Source organism: Musa acuminata, chromosome BXJ2-9, assembly GCF_036884655.1.
Source record: "Musa acuminata AAA Group cultivar baxijiao chromosome BXJ2-9, Cavendish_Baxijiao_AAA, whole genome shotgun sequence".
In the NCBI taxonomy this organism is placed as follows: Eukaryota; Viridiplantae; Streptophyta; class Magnoliopsida; order Zingiberales; family Musaceae; genus Musa; species Musa acuminata.
The window spans coordinates 4,691,938-4,715,325 of NC_088346.1; the positions used below are offsets into that span (position 1 = coordinate 4,691,938).

General features: G+C 38.9%; 1 protein-coding gene across 2 annotated transcripts; it reads right to left on the reverse strand.

Moving 5' to 3' along the window:
* On the reverse strand, nt 1-23,140 carry LOC135622702 (importin beta-like SAD2). Of its 2 annotated transcripts, XM_065124761.1 has the most exons (22): nt 22,866-23,140; nt 22,121-22,256; nt 21,955-22,042; nt 20,925-21,080; nt 19,639-19,801; nt 19,381-19,565; nt 19,126-19,299; nt 18,021-18,166; nt 17,787-17,910; nt 17,520-17,700; nt 16,989-17,148; nt 16,854-16,895; nt 16,660-16,778; nt 16,383-16,581; nt 13,857-13,988; nt 11,140-11,243; nt 10,851-11,030; nt 7,838-7,977; nt 7,623-7,762; nt 7,060-7,211; nt 734-860; nt 1-655 (listed from the first exon to the last, which is right to left on the reverse strand). In XM_065124761.1, the coding sequence occupies exons 1-22, from the start codon at nt 22,953-22,955 to the stop codon at nt 504-506; spliced, it is 3,090 nt and encodes a 1,029-aa protein (XP_064980833.1). In that variant the 5' UTR covers nt 22,956-23,140; the 3' UTR covers nt 1-503. The 2 variants fall into 2 exon arrangements, 1 of the variants encoding a protein (XP_064980833.1); XR_010491150.1 differs by lacking the exons at nt 1-655; nt 734-860 and having other exon boundaries at nt 7,075-7,211; nt 7,860-7,977.
* Between the last annotated feature and the right edge of the window lie 248 nt (nt 23,141-23,388).

Here is a 23,388-nt window from a genome sequence, read left to right on the forward strand (position 1 = left end):
TCAAGGCAGTAAACACTAATAATTCAAATATTAATATCAAAGATCTTTGCAACCGAGTCAGTTCAGTATCATCCCTTGGTATCAACGACTCTATATACATCCTTTATTGCTGGCCCCCTTCTTTCACAGAATGATCAAGCAATAAATCCCCTCATAATTGGACTCTTTCATAGACAGAAGGTAAATGATATCTTATGTGCTTCCAAGGGGGAAAAAAAAAAAAGAACACAAAATCGGTGATATTATTGGGCAGTGATCCCTCACACCAAGAGACCACCAAAAGAATTGCTGATAGAATTGAAGATAACATAGCATTTACAAAAATGCATCTGTTATCTGGATTCTCCATCAAAGGAGAAGCAAAATTGTCAGAGCCTACAATTGTCCTGACAAATGATACCTCGGAAAATGGCTCCATGAACTACCTTAGATTCTTCCTCCATTTAAGAGATCGCTGACAATATGAAACATGAAACTATTTCAATCTTTTACTATAATGATATTCACTGAGTGGCTGCCTTGTCCAGCTTTTCTTTCTCAATATCTGTCCTTCTCTGCTCGGCATGTTGAGCAATGCCACTTGCAAGAGCTTGGTAGTGGAAGTCTAAGGTCAGCATCAGGTTCTGAAACCTAGTAGGATCTGAAGCTTGCAAAGCTGACCATAATGGTTACATGTCAGGCATGTTTGAAATAAGAGGAGATCAAGACGAAATAAACGGACAAACTGTTTTACCATGAACAGTTTCGACGAAGAAAATGAAAGGGTCAATTTCATCAATTGGTGATTGCGAGTCATCATCATAATCGCTGTAATCATCGTCAGTCTCGTAATCCTCATCATTTGATTGAAACCCTCTCGCCTAATTTCATCATTTATGAGCAGAACTAAATAAATATTGATGCCACAAAATGATTCAAAATTACTGGGAGCAAACTAGATGATTTAGTGATGCGATTACGCATAAGAAAACCAAGGATGAACTAAAAGAATTAAGAATTACTATACAAAAGCCCCCACATAATGGGTTTCCATCCTAAACCAATCCTCATTGCCATTAACAAAAAAACACTGAACTTCTAATATCAAAGTGGCATCCTGGTTTTTCGTAATGGGGGAGTGCATCTCCAAAGCTGCACACAGCACACTGAAAGAATAACCTTTGGCATGCTTCATGATCCATGTTGACATGGATCAAAGAGCAGATCCAACAGTGCTCGACACCTGTGCATGTGCACTGTCACAAACGGTCGTCGCACACCCGCAACAACTCCGTTCAATGAACCGTTCGTCGCTCTCATCTACATGTACAGCTGCTTGGCAGCATGTTTTGGCTTGGTTTCAAGTCTTTTTTGCTTGTAAAAATGTAAGTTTGAACAAGTTGCAGCATTACAGTGCAACTGCTCACCGAACCGAGCAAAACAACCCCAAAACAACTCCGTTTTCGCATGCCACGGGCTGTTTTCTGCAGCCCGCCGCTGCACGCGAAACTTCAGCCATCTCAACACCCTGGAACCACCCGAGTGGCACCATGGGGGATGGGACTTCGGTATAGTGTCGGGCGTTGAACAATCTTTCGTAAGTTTGCACGTTACCTTGACGGGAACTTGTTGTCGCGCCCGACACCCGGTGAGCAGCTGTTTGTGAACTTGCAGGTGTTCGTTCAACCCTCTTTTCTCTTGTGCACGCAAGGTGCTCGCTGAATTGCATGTAAAGCTTCCCCTTTTCGCGAGACGTCAGGACTTGTCCGTCGCTCGTTCTTCGAACTAATCAACTTTCTCTTTTACAGGTCCTTCGGGACCTGCGAGAGATTACAAGTGGGCTGATCTTTACGGACGAAAATCGCAAGGGCGAAGCGCGACTTGGGCAACGCAAGCTAAGTTCGCGTCTTTGCCGCAAGGGTGCCTCGTGACTTAGGCAACGCAAGCTAAGTTCGCATGTTTGCCGCAAAGGTGCCTCACGACTTAGGCAATTCCAGCTAAGTCCATGACATTGTGGTATCAGAGCGGGCAAGCAATTCGAGCAAGCAGCGAAGGAACTTCACATTTTTACCATGGCAAAACATCGTGGCGAATCAAGCAAGACGGGGCAAGCCGGACCCTTGCCCCAAGCAGCCGCAGGTGGGCTCCAAGTGCATACTCGCTCTCATGTCGTTGGAGTCACTCAAGTGGAGCAATCTGGAGCGCCAACCAGGAAGAAGAGTCATACGGAGAGACTCACAGCGACGGAAACCCGCTTGGATGTCCTTGAAGCGAGCTTGGAGGAACTCTACCATGGCCAACGAAGGCTTGTTGGGGTAGAGAGCTCGCAAGAAGAAGTGGAGTCTCGAATCGACAAGGTTGAGGCCCTAGTCGACCGATTGTCAGATGAAACCAAAGACTCTGTGCAACACCTGTAGGAAGTCGTGGCGGAACTCACTTCAAGGGTGACCATGCTCACAAGAGCCCTAAATGCGGGAGGAAGCAAAACCCACGTTGCACCGACACAAAACTTGAGAGCACCCGAGCCGCATTGTTATAGAGGTGCTCGAGATGCAAAAGAGCTCGAGAGTTTGAGTAGTTCGGAATCCAGCAGCGATGGTGAGGAGTCGCAAGGATCCCGGATGGGAACAATGCGTTTGTTGAACGCCATGTGGGGTCAAGTGGGGGAGAACACGAAGACAAGGCTACAAAAAGCAGGAAGTGGTGAGCTGATGTACGTAGACATTAAGCTCAATGGCCAATCGACCCATGCAATGGTGGACACGGGCACTACCCACAATTTTATTGTCGATCGAGAAGCAAAGCGACTTGGGCTGATCTTGGAGAAGAGCCCAAGTCGAATGAAGGCGGTGAACTCGGAGGCCAGGCGAATCTCCGGGTTGGCAAAGGGAATTCCCATCAAGATCGGAACATGGAGCGGGAGCACAAACATGATGGCGGTGCCACTGGATGACTTCAAAGTGATTCTTGGAATGGAATTTATGCACGCGGCGAAGTCCGTTCCTTAACTCCCTATGTGTGATGGGAGGTGACGACCCCTATGTGGTTCCCGTCTCTCGGAGAGGAACCAAGGAACCCCAACATATATCGACATTACAACTAAAGAAAGGGGTACGAAAAGGTGAATTAACATTCATGGCTGCTATGAAGCTAGAGCCACTCGATGAGAAGGCCATTCATGAACCTGCTGTGGTGGCGAACGTCCTAAAAGAGTTCACAGACGTTATGCCACCCGAGTTGCCGAAGACTCTTCCGCCACGCAGAGGCATGGATCACAACATCGAGCTGGAGCCAGGAGTGAAGCCTCCAGCGAGACCACCCTACCTCATAACCTCGCCAAAGTTGGCAGAACTCAGAAAGCAGTTAGGTAAACTGCTAAGCGGTGGTCTCATCCGTAGTTCTAAAGCACCATTCGGAGCTCCAGTTCTCTTCCAGAAGAAACAAGATTGGAGCCTTTGTCTATGCGTCAATTATCGAGCCCTCAACAAAGTGACGGTAAAGAACAAGTATCCCATCCCGCTCATCGCGGACTTATTCGACCAATTGGGCAAAGCCAAGTATTTCTCAAAACTCGACCTTCGGTTAGGGTATTGGCAAGTGCGCATTGCTGAAGGCGACAAAGCGAAAACTACCTGCGTGACCAGGTACGAAGCGTTTGAGTTCTTGGTGATGCCTTTCGGCTTAACCAACGCTCCGACCACGTTCTGCACTCTCATGAACTAGCTATTCAAGGAGTCTTTGGATAAGTTCGTGATCGTCTACTAAGACGATATCGTCGTCTACAGTCAAACGCTCGAGGAGCATGTCAAGCATCTTCGGACAATTTTCAAGGTTCTCAGGGAGAACACATTCGTGAAAATGGAGAAATGCTACTTTGCTCAAACGAAGATCTTATTCTTGGGGTATCGAATCGGTGATGGCTCCATTCGGATGTACAAATCGAAGGTGCAAGCGGTTGCGGAATGGCGAACTCCAAAGAAGGTGCCAGAGTTGAGATCCTTCCTTGGCTTCGTCAACTACTATCGACGCTTCATAGCGGGGTATTCAAAACGTGCAACTCCATTGACGGAGTTGCTGAAGGAGCAACCTTGGAGGTGGTCTAATAAATGTGAAACTGTATTTCAAGATCTAAAGACTGTTGTGTTGGAAGAACCAGTGCTCAAATTGCCGGACTATAGGGAGACTTTCGAAGTCCATATAGATGCTTCAGACTTCGTTATTGGGGGAGTGCTCATGTAGGAGGGTCATCCGGTGGCCTACGAGAGCCGCAAACTCAACGAGATCGAGCGGCGATATCCGGTGCACGAGAAGGAGATGACAGCGGTGATCCACTGTCTACGAGTTTAGCGACACTACCTTCTTGGATCGTGATTTGTTTTAAGGACATACAACATCGCTTTAAGTTATTTCCAAACTCAGAAGAAACTCTCCCCAAAGCAAGCACGATGACAGGACTTCCTGGCTGAGTTTGATATGGCAATGGAGCATAAGCCCGGAAAGGCAAATGTCGTGGCCGATGTATTGAGTCGAAAAGTGGAGCGGGTGAATGCCGTATAATTGAAGGGCAGAGGTCAAGCAAGTCAGTTGCACTCCAACTTCCTTTCCAGGATCAGAGATGGTCTGTATAGTGATCTCCAGGCAATAACCCTGATGTAGCTCACTAAAGAAGGCAAGGCACGACGGTTTTGGGTCCAGGAGGGACTCGTTTACACCAAAGGGAATCGGGTTTATGTTCCTCGAGTGGACAATATGAGGCGTGAACTCTTAAGAGAGTGTCACGATTCCCTTTGGGCTAGACACCCAGGCATTTATAGAACCTTAGCTCTCGTAGAGAGGGCCTTATATTGGCCGAAGATGGGGACTGATGTGGAGGAATATGTTCGAACGTGCCTCACTTGCCAACAAGACAAGGTGGAGCAACGGAAGCCGGTAGAACTTTTGAAGTTGTTGCCCGTACCAGAAAGGTCGTGGGAGAGCATTTCCTTGGACTTCATATCAAGCTTGCCCGCAGTAGGCAGACTCGGATCGATACTCGTGGTGGTCGATCGATTTTCAAAGTATGCAACTTTCATTGCTGCTCTCCTACACTGTTCAGCAGAGGAGGCGGCCAAGCTGATGATGAAGGATGTGGTGAGGTATTGGGGAGTCCCACACAATATCATCAGTGATCAAGACGCTCGATTCCTAGGACGATTCTGGACCGAGCTATTAAAATTGTTAGGGTCCAAGTTATACTTCTCCACAAGCCTCCACCCCCAAACAGATGGCCAAACCGAAAGGATAAACTCGCTCCTAGAGCAATATCTTTGGCACTACGTGAGTGCCAACAAACGAGATTGGGTGAAGTTGTTGGACATTGCCCAATTCTCCCACAACTTGAGCTCTGCGTCCAACAAGAGCCCCTTCGAGATCATTACAGGACAACAACCGTTAACTCCTCACATCATGGCAATCAGGTATACTGGAAGTAGTCCGTCAGCCTACCACTTCGCAAAGGAGTGGCATCGAAATGCAGATATTGCGCGGGCTTACTTGGAGAAGGTGGCAAAAAGGATGAAGAAGTGGGCAGACTTGGGAAGGCGACCGCAAGAGTTCAAGGTCGGCGATTTGGTGTTGGTAAAGCTCCAACCAACATCACTCCAATTCTTTAGGAACAAAGTACACAAAGGATTGGTGCGCAAGTATGAAGGGCCCTTTCCAATTATCAGCAGGGTGGGCAACGCCTCCTACAAGTTGCAGCTACCAATGTGGTTCAAAATTCACAATATTCTTCACGCCAGCAACCTAAAAGCCTACCACTCGGATCCGCAAGATGCTTCCCGAAGTGTTCCAACTCGGCTACCCCCCACCAGAGTCTCCTATGAGAAGCGAGTTGAAACTATTTTAGCAAAACACAAGATAAAGCTACCCAATGGAGCTGAGCAGACCGAGTACTTAGTGAAGTGGCGAAAGCTTCCCCGATCTGAAGCCAGTTGGGAGCCCGAAGATGCCCTGCGACATGAAGAAACAATTATCAACAACTATCAACAAGCGTCGACGAGGGTCGACAGTTTGAGTGGGGGAGAATGTCACGAACGGTCGTTGCGCACCCGCAACAACTTCGTTCAACAAACCGTTCGTCGCTCTCATCTACATGTACAGTTGCTTGGCAGCATGTTTTGGTTTGGTTTCAAGTCCTTTTACTTGTAAAAATGTAAGTTCGAACAAGTTGCAGTGCTATAGTGCGACCGCTCACCGAACCGAGCAAAACAACTCCGTTTTTGCGTGCCACGGGCTATTTTCTGCAGCCCGCTGCTGCACACGAAACGTCAGCCATCTAAGCACCCTGGAACCACCCGGGTGGCACCATGAGGGATGGGGCTTCGGTATAGTGTTGGGCGTTGAACAATCTTTCGCAAGTTCGCACGTTACCTTGACAGGAACTTGTTGCCACGCCCGGCACCCGATGAGCAGTTGTTTGTGGACTTGTAGCTATTCGTTCAACCCCTCTGAAGTCCTTGTTTTCTCCTCTCCCTCTTTTCTCTTGTGCACGCAAGGTGCTCGCTGAATTGCTTGTAAAGCTTCCCCTTTTTACGAGACGTCAGGACTTGTCCGTCGCTTGTTCTTCGAACTAATCAACTTTCTCTTTTACAGGTCCTTCGGGACCTGCGAGAGGTTGCAAGTGGGCTGTTCTTTGCGGACGCAAATCGCAAGGGCGAAGCGCGACTTAGGCAACGCAAGCTAAGTTTGCACCTTTGCCGCAATAGTGCCTCACGACATAGGCAATTCCAGCTAAGTCCGTGACGGCACGGTGGTGCACAGGAGATGTTCCACGAAAGAAAATGAATTGAAAACAAATAATCTAGGAATCATGAGATTTTCATCTTTAAAAAAGTCCATTTACTTTTATAGGTTACCCTTATCCACCATAAAACAACCGGTTCTCCTATTGGTAAACTTCAGTGTCACTTGTGCTAATAAAATCCTAGTAGACAGGTTGAATGGTAGTCATCTTATGTGCTAGCCTTCACCATGGAAGAATTATTGATGATTGTAAAAACGAAATACCAACTGATAAAGAAATTACATTCTTCTACTAACCTCTGTTGCCAATTTCTGAAGTTCTAGACTGTCCACTTCATCCCCATCCTCAGTATCATCTCCCATTTCTTTATCAGAATCTTCTTCCTCGTTTTCCTCATCAGCATCAAAACCATCCATATCAACAGCAGCATCATTTAGCTTTTCAGCTTCTGTTAAAGCAAAAGAAGTAACTGCTTAATGAAATAAGGCACTCAATCTAAAATATTTTCTTTAACATTAATACTAGAAGAAAAAGAAAATTATGCAAGAGGCATCTCCGACATGAGATGAGGTAACAAGATAAACAAAGTAATTAGCTAACAGGTATTCTAGTAATAATTTACATCGGAAGACAGCAGTTGAAATTTCAGGAGAATCTCAGATTAACAAAAACTTGTATCCAGGGAAACAGTTAGGACATATATGATATGGTGGAAGATAGCAGGAAATAAATAACAGGAAACAATCCATAAATTTTTAGTAAAACATAGGATGTGGATAGGAGCAACCAAGAAGGGCAGTCCAAAAGATTTGGGAGAATATACTCTGCCACATATGCAGAAAGATGCAAAAAGATGTACCTGCAACTTGACCCTTATAAGAAACTAGAAGATCGAGTGTTGCTTTAAAGACACGTTCTAAAGCTTCACCAGGAAAGTGATCCACAGGGAGGCAAAGAAGTGAAGTTAATCCCAAGCAGCAAACCTTTTTATCATGTAGCCTACAATTAACACAGGGCATTAAGCCAAAGACATTAATGGGAACTAACATGAAAGAGAAAAAAACAAAGTCTTACCCTCTAAAGTTTGCACGCATACCATTCTTTTTTACGTCTTGCAGCATCTGAAACCAGAGATTGAAAATATCTGAAGCAACTCCAAGCTTATGCAGTGTCCCAAGAGTCAAAGAGGCATCATAGTAAAGAGCATCAGCAATCTGCAACAGCCAAGGTATTGCATTAAAATGAAAATACATAAACTCCGAAAGGCATCAAATTCAGAATTCCAAATAACAGATGAGATGAATAAGATGCAATCATAGAAATAACTGTTACAGCATTTGATTTCGAGTTAGAAGATGATCTAGAGTATCAAGGCATGCTACATGTGACGCACATATTTGAACTTAAGGCACAAGAATAACTAGACCCTAATAGAAGAAAAGCATCGAGAATAGAGCACTGAAAGCAGATACATCCTTAACAGAAACTTTTATTCAAGAGAATAGCAAGCATACACTTGAGAATACTTAAAAGATAGAAAACTGGTTTTTTTAACCAAAGCTAATTAAAGACATACACCCACAAACATAGTATTTAGAAAGGATGAAACTTTGTGAGATTTCTCAATAAATAATCACAAAACCACAGCCCCCAATGAAGTCCATTTGGACAACTCAGTACATGACAAAGTAGAGACTGAAAGCATTTCAACACAAGCAAGAAGTACAATATTCAGATGTGAAGAAACTAGATTCAACAGCACAAACTCTTTTCTCCTATTAACATAGACATGTTAGAATATAGGTGTAACTTTTAATTTAAAATGGATTAATTAACAAAATGGCTCTTCAAATTTTAGAAGTATTACTAAAGATTAAAGTAAACTCTGCATGTGTTATTCACTGCTGATCCCAAACTCAAACTAAAGAGGGTTGAGTTAGGCTGTTGATATTTAACTTGTAACTTTGTCAGATCTCACAAACATGGATCTTAACCAATTTTATTATATGAATAGATCATCACCCAGAATGACACAAGATATCTCCACCACGTGTGCCCCGAAGTGCAAAGGGTGGGATGGAAAGTCACCCTGGAACGACCCATCACATTGTCACCTACATCTGGTATATAACATACAAAGGGTTCTCGGATATTTTAGTACAGAACGTGTGGTATACAATATACAAGGAGCAACACACAGTGCAAGTAATAAAACAGTTAATTCAAAAACAGAAAACTAAACTAACAACTTGGAGTATAGGAACACTTTTTTTAGAAGGGGTTATAATTGATAGATACAATGAGTAGGAGAATTAACATAATTTATTTATAAGAAACAAAGTGGACAGGAAAAACTATCTAGGAAGATTGATATATTACACAAAATTTAGTATAAGTCCTCAAAAAGGTCTCAAATTAAATGGGTTCATCACATTTGAACCATAATAAAGTCCTTCTATCTTGAGTCTTCTTCTATCTATTACTCAATTCTCACTTCTTCAAACTTCCAGCCTCTCCAGTGCAGCCCTCACTATTCTACACTCCATCTATGAGTAGCTCTTTGCAGACCTCACCAGCAACCTCTATGCAAGAACACTGGAGTTCTTCCTGTGGGAGCATCAAAAAACAACACGACCCAGATACACTATGGTGATGTCCTCAAAAGGGGGAAAAGAAATAACTAAGGAAAGGTAAATCAATTTCCCAATTGATTAGATTACCTACCATAAACCAGCCTAAATAACATCCATCACTTAGGATCTGAAATCGGAGGCCACAACAATGCTTGTGTGATGATGTATTTTTACTCTCTTTTAGATAAGCCACTCATACAATGTGATAAATGAGCAAGGGAATGTAAAAGGGCCTATTCAATACACGAGTCTCCCGCTAAGGCGGGATCTGGGAAGGGGGCCTTACCTTACCTCTACATATAGAGAGATACGTAGAAGCTATTTCCCTAACTCGAAGTTTGGTCTCCCATATTGCAAAGAGCAACATTACCGTTGTACCAAGGACCTCCCTCAATTTGCAAGTCCTTTGTGTTAGAAAAACAAGTCTTTTGTGTTAGACTATCAAAGACGGCAATCAATTTGCAGGAAGAGATACAATTGAATTTGTTAATGTATAAGAACAGATTTGCAAATACCCAATAACCCTAATTTTATACATAAGTATATCAAGAATAGATTATACATCAAACAAATACAAAATAATCAAAATTGCGATTCAAGCAGTATTTATGATGACCAAATAGATGTAATGTGGGATAAGTAGAAGGTTTAATAACATGGCAGAACAAAACAATATAAGATTATTGTGACATATATGTATCATTGTCATGATATAACTATTAACAAGGTTTAACCAGATAGAAACTTGTAACTACTATGATGGATGGTAGTAATAAAATGCCATAGTTCCCAGATATTTGGGGCCAAATGAATAGCATACTACCATCAAGTTTTGCAAAGGCCGATATCATCAATATATTGGGTTATCCAAGCATTTCTCATTGTTTTGACTAAGGCATTTCTTGGTCTTCCTCCAAAGAATCAACTTACCTTGTCCTACCAGGGGAACTGTAAATCTTCGGTGGAATCTGAGCAAAATGTATCACCATGGAACAAATCTATGCCATGGTTGTTTGGATGTCACTGACTTTTAGAAACAAATTAATCATAAGCTCTACAAAAATTATGGAGACCAAAACTGACTAGCACAGACTTCGTTAGGCCTGACTTTCTTTTGATCAGACTCATCTAACAGAAAAGGCCAAGGCACTAACTTATGAAACCATTCTTGCAAAGCAAATCATTTGCAATCAAATTCCCAAGAAAACATGTTACTATATATTCTCGTCGGTTTTCTGAACAGCATGAACACATGTCATGTCCAGATTCTTCACATAAGAACATGCGTGTATTCCATTGTTGTCTGAACTGTTTAATTTCACAACAGAAGACTAATAAATCTTATTCCAGCAGTTCATTTCACTTGTTCAAAATACATCATGTACTCTATAACGAGTGAAGAGATAAAATTAAGTCAGGTACTCACTGCTGACACATCAGACAGGAATTCTTACCACTAGCATCAGAAGACATTTCATATATGGCTTCTTTGTCCGATGCAGTCGATCAATAGTAATCCTCAAATAAGGCTCAACCCAGTGATCCACTTGACCTTTACAATTTTGGAATACTACTTCAATCAGCTTAGGAGCAGGCTCAATATCACTGTCTTCCATCTTTCTATCTGACATGATCTGTACAAAATGTATCAAAGATAAAAAGCTTTGCATCAATAAGAGACAAAAAATAATGGAACTACGCTTGTCAGCTTAATAAAAAACTGAATAGAGCCACTTCACTTACTGTTGAAAGTATTTTCCACAGGCTTTGCTGGTAATCTGGATCTTTGCATGTAAGGAAATGAGCTGTACTCCTGGATATGTAGTTGTCCAGAGGAACAAGCATATCTACCAGAAAACATTGCCACTAGATTAAATACATGAAGTAAAGCCCTGAAGAAAATTGAAATTTGAGCAAATTAACAATACAATTGAGATCTGAAACATATCTGTTGACAGGTGCAGATGATTCCGTGTAGTGTAATACTCTAATAGTCATATCAAACATTGTAATCATCAAAAGCAATAAAGCATACAGATCATCTTGAGTATATTATTCAATCACTCTAGGCATGAACAATGAAGTTAAATATAAGCTAGCATAATTCTTAAGGTGGTAAAAAGAGAATTGTATCAAAGAATAACCTAAGACTTTCCTCTCAAAAAAAGAAAAGAAAAGTTCTCACAAAGCAATAAGTCAACAACGGAACAGTAGTAGGAAATATTTCACAGATTTGTTTCAGCATAAAGCTGAAATTTTATATCACTAACTTTGAGAAGACAATGATTATCCAGTAGTCAGAGGATTTGGATAGTGCCAATTTGAAACAAGATAGCACAATAAGAATTAACTTGATATGCAAGCGTTCATTTTTTATCATGAACAGGAATAAGAACATCTGAACAAGTTGGATGAGTACAGTAGATAAACACAAGAATGGTGATTTACTTTAAAATTACACATCATAACTCCTTTGTTCATTATTTTATAATTTATAGCACTTTAGAAGTCACTAACAAGTAACAAGTACAGTGTGTTGGAAACAACCTATTCATGTGAAATGGTGAGTCAGTGACAAGTGCACTTTTAATCACTAACAAGTAACAGGTAACAAGTGCACAAGTGACATGGTGAAATTCAAGTTTGGGTTCAGGTTCAGGTATGGTGAAATTTGTAACCTACCCATCACCATTTCTGACTTCAATCCTGATGTGTTTTGTAAGTTCATCATAACAAATGCAACAAATCAGAGAGTTCTAAATTGACCCTCAGTATAAACCTAATGCAATAAAGAATACACTTGCCTAGACTCTAATGTTCTATGAATAATGATCTCATTGTAGATATCCCTAATCAGATGAACATACTTATATATGCATATTTCTCTCCAAAAAAAACTTTAGTTTAATCTTTCTTGACACAAGACATTTACCTTTACAATTTATACAAATCCTTACTTTTAAGTTAGGAACTTAAGGAGAACTCCTCCATTCATCTAAAATAATAGTTCTTAATATTTTATTACAAGCTAGTATTCCTTAGTTGATTTTGTGGATTTGTACCTCAAACATACCAAATGGTATGATCTAGTTTCTACAAGTCTGATGGCTGACCAGCACATGAACTGGAAAGTTTTGCCAGGTCAATCCAAAACCAGGTTGATCAGTACCCAGCTGTACCAAGCAGTCTACACCCTACCCCCTTCTTTTTTATTTTTTGCCTTGTCTTATTATCTTCCTCTTCTCCTACTGCTCTGCACCATTGCACCACATCGCCACCTTCTCCCCACAGCCATATGATACCAAACCATACCATTTCAACTGTCAAACATTTTGGTACTGGCTCAAAAGTGTATTACTTAGTTGACTAATGTAAATTTCATTAATATTTTATTTTAATTAACCATAACTAAATTTTACCACATGTTTTATTAAACATGATAATAAATTACTAATCAATTATTAAACACATTATTTTTAAAGATAGTATGTACATATATAATGTTAAATGTTATTTAAAAAGTAACATCAAGTAATTGTGCTGCCATGATTATAGTAATAATTAATAACAAAATATTTACATAGAACATTTATTAAACAATTACATTACAAGTGAAATAGAATATATTTCATTCAAAATTTAAAGATCTATATATTTAAATATGAAGGTAAAAAATTATACTCAAAATTTTTAAATATAAAAAATAAATTGTAAAGGTATTTGCCACTTATTGTAGATAGCATAACTAATTATTAAATAATAATTCACTTAATGTATAAATTGCAGAATATGTATTTCAGCATACTGTATAAATTTTAAGGATATTTTTCACTTGAAGATAAAGATATATGTATAAATAACGATATATAAAATTGATTATAGCTAATGTAGTTAGTTATAACATAAACAGTTAATTATAATAACTAATAAAAGCAGTGAATAAAAAAAGAGCTAAAAATATATAATTAAATTGGATTGATTTTAATATTTGAATGAAGGTCATCTTGACATTGAAATTTTCTTTTTGTCTTTTAAAAGTAGGAAGATAGCACTCCCTTCAGTGTCAGGGCCCTTTTGCAGTTGGGTAGAGATATATCATCAATCTCTCTTTACCTTTACCCTCATCCTCTTACTCAACCACCTGACTTCATAAAAAATTTGCTTTCCATACCATAACAAATTTTTAGAGAAAAACCTGATTACAAATAAAATAAAGTAGTCCACATCTATATCTTGGAAGTCCATTTTAAACTTATAGTGAAGATCTTGGATTACTATACAGAACATGCAGATTAAGTTGCAAAGGGAACAAATAAAATAAGCATACAATTTGTATTAATGATTGATACATAGAGTAAGCCACTAATTGCAAGAAAAAATGAATAATAATATTAATTTATAGAATATAAATAACAAGCTCCAGAAGAAAAAACCCCTAGAAGATTAGCATGTTGACTTACTTTCAAAGAAATCTATAGCCCAGTCTCCAAGTGCTTCTACCATTAAAGGCCAAAGACTCCACATGTCCAATGAGATTGTTGGGGAGAAAATTGTCATATAAGAAACAAGTTCCAGAACTTCGTCAAAAACATCTGTGAAACATGAAGATTATCAGGAAATAACACTGCATCACAAGGACCTAGCAAAGTTTACAGATATGTTCTCGACTTGCCACAAAGTTGCATAGCACATGGTGAAATAACCAAAGTTAGCAGTGCCACAAACTAGTAAAATAACCAATCTAATCAGAGCCGCATACCATTAAAACTTTCCATATGATGTAGACGACAAGATTTACACTCATACAACAGAATTAAGGACCAACAAATTATAGAGGATAGGAAGGAAAATACTCTTTATGGATTATAATAGCAAGCAGTCTTAATGATCATAGAAAGAATGAAATTCCACACAATTTTCTGTTCTCAGCCAAGAAGACAGCACTGGTCTGTAGGTTCGACAATGTCAGCTACAATGAACAATTCTGCAGTAAAGCCAAACCAGCATTTAAAACTCACCTTGCAGATATCATGGTCTTAAATTAATACAAGGAGTTTGATTCGAGTTAAGACCATCACTAATGAAAGGGAAATCACAAGTTTGGCGAAATTTTAAAAAAATCATGAATTTTCCTAGGAAAATAAGCACATTGACCCTCCAGCTACATTGACCAACCCTCTCCAGACACATTGGTAAGAACCTTATGCAGTTGATTGCCCCTTTTAGAGGTTAGGCTTTGATGTCATGGTAAGATTGCCCCATGAATATTTTCCTCACAACCATGTATCAAACTGGCCAGATTTAGCAGCTAGCTCCAAGAAAGAAGATGGGTACCCAAGACCCTGTCTCTCTCCTTACACTCTCCTTCTCTCCTCTCCATTCTCATACTTCTCTTCTTACTCCTATCTCATCTAATTCGTTTTATTCTACCACAAGATGACATAACACTTCCATCAGTCACTTCATACCAACATTCTCCATTCAATCACCTCATTGTACCAAGCAAAGCCTCTGTTGACCATCCTTGTACACTTTATAAAATGGAAAGTTCATGTTCAATTCTCCTTCCAGCCATAGCAGTTTGTGATTTCACTAACAAGGCAACTGGGAGGCTAGGTAATCCAACATATCATGGTCCATGGATATCACATCGATTGCCAAAAAGTTACTTATAAGTTAGCAGATGCTGATAAATCAAATTCAATTACAAGTTGAAATTTCAACCATTTTGAAGAGTATTTTCATCTTTGCAAAAAGATCAATTTATAACAAAGCAAATAATTTACTCTACCAACTTCAGATATTGATAAGTTTCAAAATCAAACTTCTTATATACAAACAATGAGTAAATCATTTCACCACGAGTACTTTGCAGTGGGCTTTCCACAGGGTGCCAAGGGCTAGTAAAATTTTCATAATTCCCATCAACATTAACATAGCTCAAGAATAGCAAATGTGAAAACATAAGGGCATTGAAACAGAGCAGGAAAATGTTGCCTTATGGTCTAGTACAACTAAGAGACTCTTGGTGCCTTCTTCTTTACCTTTCCTGGCTACACTTTCACTAAAAAGTAGCAAGGTCACAAATGGATATACATTTTATCTAACTTAAGCTTTGTTTTCTAACGAGCAGGTTCAATAGGACCTTTAACAAAAAAATGAATGGGAATAGTGTAAATATGTGATTTTCTTTCCATCACAAAGAAATTGACCGGATGGCTTACTCCAAATCAACAAAAATACTTGACTTTAACCCAAATCTGGTCAAGTTTGACCCCAACAGTCAAATTGACTGTTGAGCCCTCTTTTGGGACATTAAACCGTCCTCCCTCTCCCGTCTTTCACTCATTCTCACTCACTCTCAGTCTCACTATCTTTCTCACTCTTACACTTGTAGCTAATTAATGTTCTTAACCGACATCAGTGGTAATCAAGCCATTGATTCGGATAAAAAAGGATTGGAACTTGGGATTCTGCGGAATTTCTCATATCCACTATGTTCATCCTTATAACCAACAAATTGCTATTCATTTGTCTTATATACACTCAATTATTATTTGAATACAATAATATTACATTACATTAGAATAAAAAATCCTAAAAGGGGATTTTTGTGAATTTTCAGTCTTTTTTCAAAAAAAAACCGAAACATACCAACAGACCAACATATGGTACGCGCTTGCACCAACCAACACATAACAGTCCGCCCATGGACCGATACCACCAATCAGCATGGTACGACAGTCAATGGCCCCATCCCCAGATTCTCATATGAGTGTGTTAATTTAGCACATGGAATTGTTTCGAAATGACCAATCAGGCAGTACTTTCATAGTTTCATTTGGATGTTACATGTTATGGGGCAGTACCATAGATGTTAGGTTAGGTATATATCTAAGTGAACATTACACAAAGAAACACTTGTATATGTATATTTGTGTAAACATATATGGATGGATAACTATATTCCCTTAAATGAACATTACCTTGACCATCCATAGTCAGCATTCTCTGCATTATAGGCAGTAAAATAGGCTCAATTTGAGCAAAAAGATGTGGAAGACTGCTAATGGACTCCAGGATTGTGCTTATGGCACGCAAACAACCAATAGCAGCTAAAGCACCTGAATCATCAGCTTCTTCATCTGCTTCAGATGTATTCAAGCACTTCCAAAATGCAGCAGCCTAAGCAAACATTTAAAATTCATATCAGAACAAATCATATTACAATATCACAAACATATTATAAGGAAATTATTATACCAGGTTCTGGCACAAGCCAAAAGCATATGGAGCCATCTCTTCACCAAACTTGCCCACAATGGTCTCAAGAGTGAAGACAAGGTCTTCATTCTCAACCTCATTCATAAGTTTAAAGAACTCTGCACATAAAAATTTAAAGATCTTAGGAAGGAATAGAGTAAAGCAGATATTAAATGAAATATGACTCTGCATACCATCAAGTAATTGAGGAAGAATTGGTCGGATCTCATTTAGATCTACACCAAAAACATAACTCAAAGTTACTTCAGATGATAAATCAATAAAAATTCCACTGAATTAGGTTACAGCTAAGGTTAGCTTAAGCATACCTTGGCAAGCCTCAATGAATGAGCGCAAAGCAAAAACTGAATCAACACGCACAGGAAGCTCTGGATCCCGCATTCCAGAAACAACACAGTGAAAGGCTCTCCGAAAATTGTTCTGGTCAGAGAAGTTGATATGTGCATATTGCCCAGCAACCCATGCTGCCTAGTATTCAATCAAATAGATCCATAAATTCAAAAGTTTTGATATTAACAATTAAATGGAAATCTTGATTTGATTTTAAAAAAATAAAAATAAACTACCCAAAAAATCACAATAAGAAAATGGTACTTTGTAAATCAGCAACATGGCACAAAGAATAGTTAGGCAATAGTATAAGTCTCGTAAAAGCATCACTAGCATGGCATGAGAACAAGCAGCAACAGACAATGCCACTGATAAATTTGATTGGTATGTAAAATTAATTTTTGACTCTGGGAGGAACAATAGTAGTGCTTGGATGTTCAGAAACAAAAGAGGGAAACATGACCCAACACCAAGCACAGAGATTAAGTAAATAGGAAAAGAGGTGTAACCTTTGCTCGAAGGTGACCAACAGGACTTGAGAACTCAGGAAGAACATGTTGAACTAACAACCGCTCTAGCTCTGATTTGTAAGGCTCAGATTGCTTCAGTTTATCACATAATGTTCCAATAGCTAGAAGAGCACCATCTTTCTGACGATACGGTTTAAGTTCAATAGGTGCCTCATCATATCTGGTACAAGTAATCATATAAAATATGTAAAGAACCATGAAGAGAACAAGTACAAGAGGATATAAAGGACCAACGAGTTAAGCAACCTCCTAAAAATCTCCACAATGAAATGAATAAGTTTCTGTAGGTTCCCTTTTCCATGTTTTCTCACTAATTCACTCACAAAATCCATGGCTGCTGTTCGAGGACTGTATAGATCTTCAATAATATCTGGAATAAAGAAAACTACATGATACTAGTCTATATTAAATTCAAAGACGCTATTCAGAATCTATATCTCACAGAATGCCATATCAGTACAGAACAGAGTCTAAGCTCACCATAACCCTTTCTGACATACTCATGTGGATCTTCAGTCCATAACTTCTGATCATTGTCATTGAAACACATCAGAGGAAAGATGATCTCAAAAAGAAGAATGTCAAGCTGTGGTTGCAGCAACTGATACATACTGTTCTTTGAAACACTGCAGAGCATTAATGCAATTGAGCTAGTTCATAATAGTTAAGAAAACTATCTGCAACCACAAAACTAAGAGGACAACGACATGCTGGAAATAGCATTAAAGTAACAGCCAAAAAAATAAGCAATGTGAATGTATCATCCAACAGAACTAAAGCAAATTTGCATCCCAGATAAAGAATGTGTTGTAAGATAAGAAACCAAAAGAACTAGATTTCCATTACCAAAGAGAAATATGATTCCACAAGAAAACCTAGAGTTCACTATAAAAATGCCCAACCATGAAGCCAACAAAAAGGGGTTTGACAAATAGCAATCTGCAGTCATCATAACATACAGCCAACCAAGAAACAAAGGCATTCATTACATGATTTATATTATTATTACATATATGATTTTACTTAATACTCTGTCCTGGAATGTACAACATCAAAGAAGAAGAAAAGGTAACAGATATAGAAAATAATATATTCAGAATAAGAAATGTCACTGAGATATTCCAATCAGGAAAGCCAAAAATAAAGAATCTATATAAGATTTCTCCACACTATAGATAAAAATTTTATAAGTCGCCTATCTGGTAAATCAAGCATGCTTCAATGAGAATAATGCATTCAAATCGAGCCAAGAACTGGAATTCTTCTCATCTTTCTAATTAGATGCCACCCGTAGACTGCCCCAACAGTTATTTTTCATTTTTAAAAATTCAAGAAAATATTCCTTGTTTTACAAAGATCTCTTCCTCAAAAGTCACAGAAATTCCAAAACAAGGCCTTTGACCTCAATATATAAGATTGAGTACCAGATTCAAGGAGGCATAGATAGTGGAAATTGTATTTAGCAGATGGCACATCTTCAAAAAGATTATAACAGAGAAATAATTTACAAGATAAGGCAATTCAACCACTTAACCCCCTGAAATTAACAAAAACAAGCAACTAGGGAGAGCAAAGCAAGACAAACCTGCTGCTGAGATATTGAAGTATAAGGTTGATAATCCTATCAGGCAGATAACCGCCTGTACGAAGAACACCAAGCAACTGTAAGTGGCATACCAAAATTTTACCAGCATAACTCTTCTGAAACATTTGAGCAAATGCTTTGCTCTCTGCCTTCCGAAGCTTCAGATCTCCAAACCTTTTAGCAATTTTTCACAAGTAAATAAACTGAAGATGATTGAAAGATCATGCTTCACATTTCAGCAACTAAAATTCTCACCTAGTATATAAACGATTTAATATGTGAACAGTCCACTTCTTAACTTTCCACCATCCCCAAGATTTCCTTAGATCAGGATCACATGGCTGACCTTCCAAAGGAACAGGTCTCTCCAATAAATTCAAGTATAGAACCATCCATGCAGTGAATACATTGGGATCAAGTAGCTTTTGTGGAATCTCTAACTGAAAAGCATTTAAAGCAAAAAAATTAAACAATGTTCTCTGAACAGAAACTACATTTGTTTGACAAACTCACATATATAGATGACCAGAATATTTTGCATATGAGCTTGATAAGAACAGCTACTTCAATTGAGGGGTTCATAATCTGAATAAGTTTATTGAATATGTTCAACAGCAGAGGAAATGTATCCTCAACGATGAGATGAAGTGGTGTCCGCTCATCATCAGACTTGAACCTTAGAACAAAAAGAAAAGGCCAGTCAAGTCGTGTGTCATCCAAAAATAGCATCTCATGTAAAGTAGCATTCTTTGACAATAAACTGTTGCAATTGAGTCATCCACTATAATTTTAAATTATTTAATTATGTTTTCAGTAACATATAGAAATGTATAAATGTTCCAAAGACATTATGCTCTTAAACACTTGTTTGGAGTTGACAAATTTGTACACACATCAGTAAATATCAGGCAAAGAATTGAAATCTCATATTGGGTGTGGTCCAGAGAATCTCTACATTTAAACACCAACCATAATGTGCCACCTTTTGTTATAATAGTAGCCTTTCATCTTCAATTTCAATTTTCAGCAACAACATGGAATTTCTTAAGCTACTACTTAAACACCAAATAACAAATAATATCAGACATGCAAATCTGCTGTTAATCTGCTTTAACTGCAGAAAACAGAGGAATGGGAGAATGAGATAGAAGATTAGAAAAATATCAAGATAGTAAACAATAGGCCAAGTGCCTGCTGCCTAGCTCTCTTCTTTCATTTTAAAATTTGGCACATACTCCATAACAAATCAAGCTACAATACCTTCTTATCAGAGTGGACTGACATCTAATTCTAAATAAGCTATCAATTTTAAAGTAGGAAGCTGATGATACCATCTTTCTTTTTCAAAATTGTTGCAACATAAATGTGATAATTAAAAAAGTAAAATGGGTGGCCCAACATATATTTGACACCCCTACTGGGAATTTTCTATTCCAGATGCAGTTAGGCCACTTGCGAAGTATAAAATCTAATCTATGATGCTGACTATAATATCTTTCTTCTCAATTTGCTGCTACTTAAACTGTGTCAATCTTGATGGAATCATGGCATCATACAGTGGTAGTCCAGGCCAACTATCACAAAGAGAGAGTTTCAACGAAACAGAAATCTTTCCTCTCCAATACTGAAACTCTTACCTCGATTTCAGGACTCACCAAACATCAATCAAAATTAAATTTGTATCATCAAATTCACAAGGTTGATTTTTTTTATTAAATCACAATGAATTAATCAATAAGAAAAAGTATGAAGTGGAAAGGCAAATGAAGAAACATTTTTCAGTCAGCAGCTATACTTACTCATATTTCCTAGACAAAACCCTCAAAACATATAAAGCTGCAAATACTTGCTGATCTTGCAATTGTAAATTGCACTTTATCCAGTGAAGAAGACTTGGCCACTGTTCTGGGTAATCATCTTGGATGATAGTTTTTAAGCATTCTCCAAGTTGTGCTCTGTGATGAAAATCTAAATATTAGAACAAATTTTCAATACATTAGAGACAAATCATATATTTTTACATGCTAATAAACACTGGAAAGAAATCAAAATGTTCATAGAAAATAGAAGTATACAAGATAGAGACGTAGATGTTGAAAGCATCAACATGGAATTTCACAGTGATATGTAGATGTACCATGCAACTCTCCTCCATAGCTCTTGAAAAAAGCTAGGAAGACTAAAGAAACAAGCAACAACATCACAGCAGGCAATCCCCAGCAATTATAAAGATGTTTATTAGATTGCCCACGACAAAGGTAAATCAAATCGAACAATTACATATAGTCCAGAAAATGGAAAGAAATATAATAAAACTACAAGCATGGGAAGATTCAAGAAGCGAGCATTAAAGGTTAAAAGCAATACATACATTAACAAGCACGAACTACATGCCAACTAAAACGTAATGAATTGATGATAAAGCCTAAGAAAGTAGCTGAGTGTCTGGGGGATATTAAAACATTCATTCAGAATAGAAAATGAGCTGAGTACTAGACTTTATGCATGAAATACGCATAGATAGTACATTACATATAAATAAAAGAGAGAAATTGCATGTATGTAGGAGGCAAAGTTGTATGCTACCACCTTTAAGCCTACCGAATTATGCACCTGCCCACTAAGTTCAAATTTTCATTAGATCTGTAATTCATTAGCAAATGTGCATATGTTCGTTTGAGGGTGTCCATGAAATATTTCCATTAAAATTTTCCTCAAAAAGTTACATATAGAGATATTATCAATTTTACACCAGAAAACTATCAGGGGTAAGTACAAATTGACATTTTGGAAAATATTTAAATTTCCAAATATCACTAAATGATATACCTTAACAAAGGAGGAATCTGAGCAATAAATTGAAGGATATTATCACGGACAACTCTCTTATCACTTTCTAATATTTTCTGTGGCTCCCCTGGAATTATCAATAACATCAAGATATTGCACCAAAGTCAAGTTTTATAAGTTCTAACATGGAAATCCTCATCCATACCGGGTTCATGAGGTGACCAGTTTTTAGCTACAAAGTTTTTGAAATGAATGCTGGCCACTTGTCGTACAGCCATATCACAACCACCATCAATTATGATCAGCAATAACCTCACCAAATGTTGCTCCATATATTGTAACTGTTGAAAAGAAAAGTTGAATTTAGTATAGCAAACAAAAAAGATATAAAAACAACCACAACCAGAATAACTGTCTTGTGTGAGGCTACCGCTTGTAGTATGCAAAATTCTGTGTTTCCACCTTTGCATATGTGAATACAAGGACCATTGATGGATTGTCAGATAGCATCAAATCTTTGCAATGGATGAAAATAAAGAAAATGCAAAGGCATGATCCCCTGATAATATACACATTCATTTGTTAACATCATGGAGCTCGGGTCAGAACTGAAGGACGGATGAGTCTATATGATACTCCAAATGGCAAGTACGGCTGCGAAGTACCCACAAAGTTTATGGAATGCAACGCACTACAATACCTTAACAACGGGAAAAGCAACACGAGACGATGTGATTATCAATAACCAATCAAGAACTATATACTTCGACACCCCATTAGATCGACGAAAGCATAGAAGCGATCAGGCTGGTAAGAACCTCATCACTAAGCCAACACAAGAAAGCGCAATCGCCGTGGATCACACGGTACTCCAGCCCACCGATAACGTCGGAAAACGACCAACAACTCAAAAGACCAACCGGTTAAAGACAGAAGGGCGTGGAACACACCTGGTTGAGGCTCTCCTCCGCGGCCTTCCGCTCCTCGGGGATGTGGCTGAGCGCGGAACGGAGGACAACGGCGAGGCCGGTGAGATCCATGGCGGCGGGACCCCGGAATCTTTATCAGCCAGCGGCAAGAGGGAACCAATCGCTGACCCCCAGCTAGGGTTCTGGATCGGTTCCCCGAGGGTTTTAGGTTGGCGACAGTGGAGACAACAATACCGAAGAGCTCAACGCCGAAGAAGAAGGAGAGAAAAGAGGAGATCAAGCGGGTATTTAATTTTAGGGTTCGGTCAGGATTTAAATACGTGCTTGTCCTGACTGGTCCGGGCTGGTGCGGCGTTCCGGCTTGAGAACGGATCCTCTCCAGCGAACCTTTTAAAAGAGTCCACCTTATCCCCTGGGCACGCCATATCGACGGATGGACATTCTTACGAGCTGACAATTTGACGGTTTCAATTGGCACTGTGCCTTGGAATTTCCGATTGGTAATGGACGGGATCTCAATCTACATCTGGGAAGTTGGATGTCG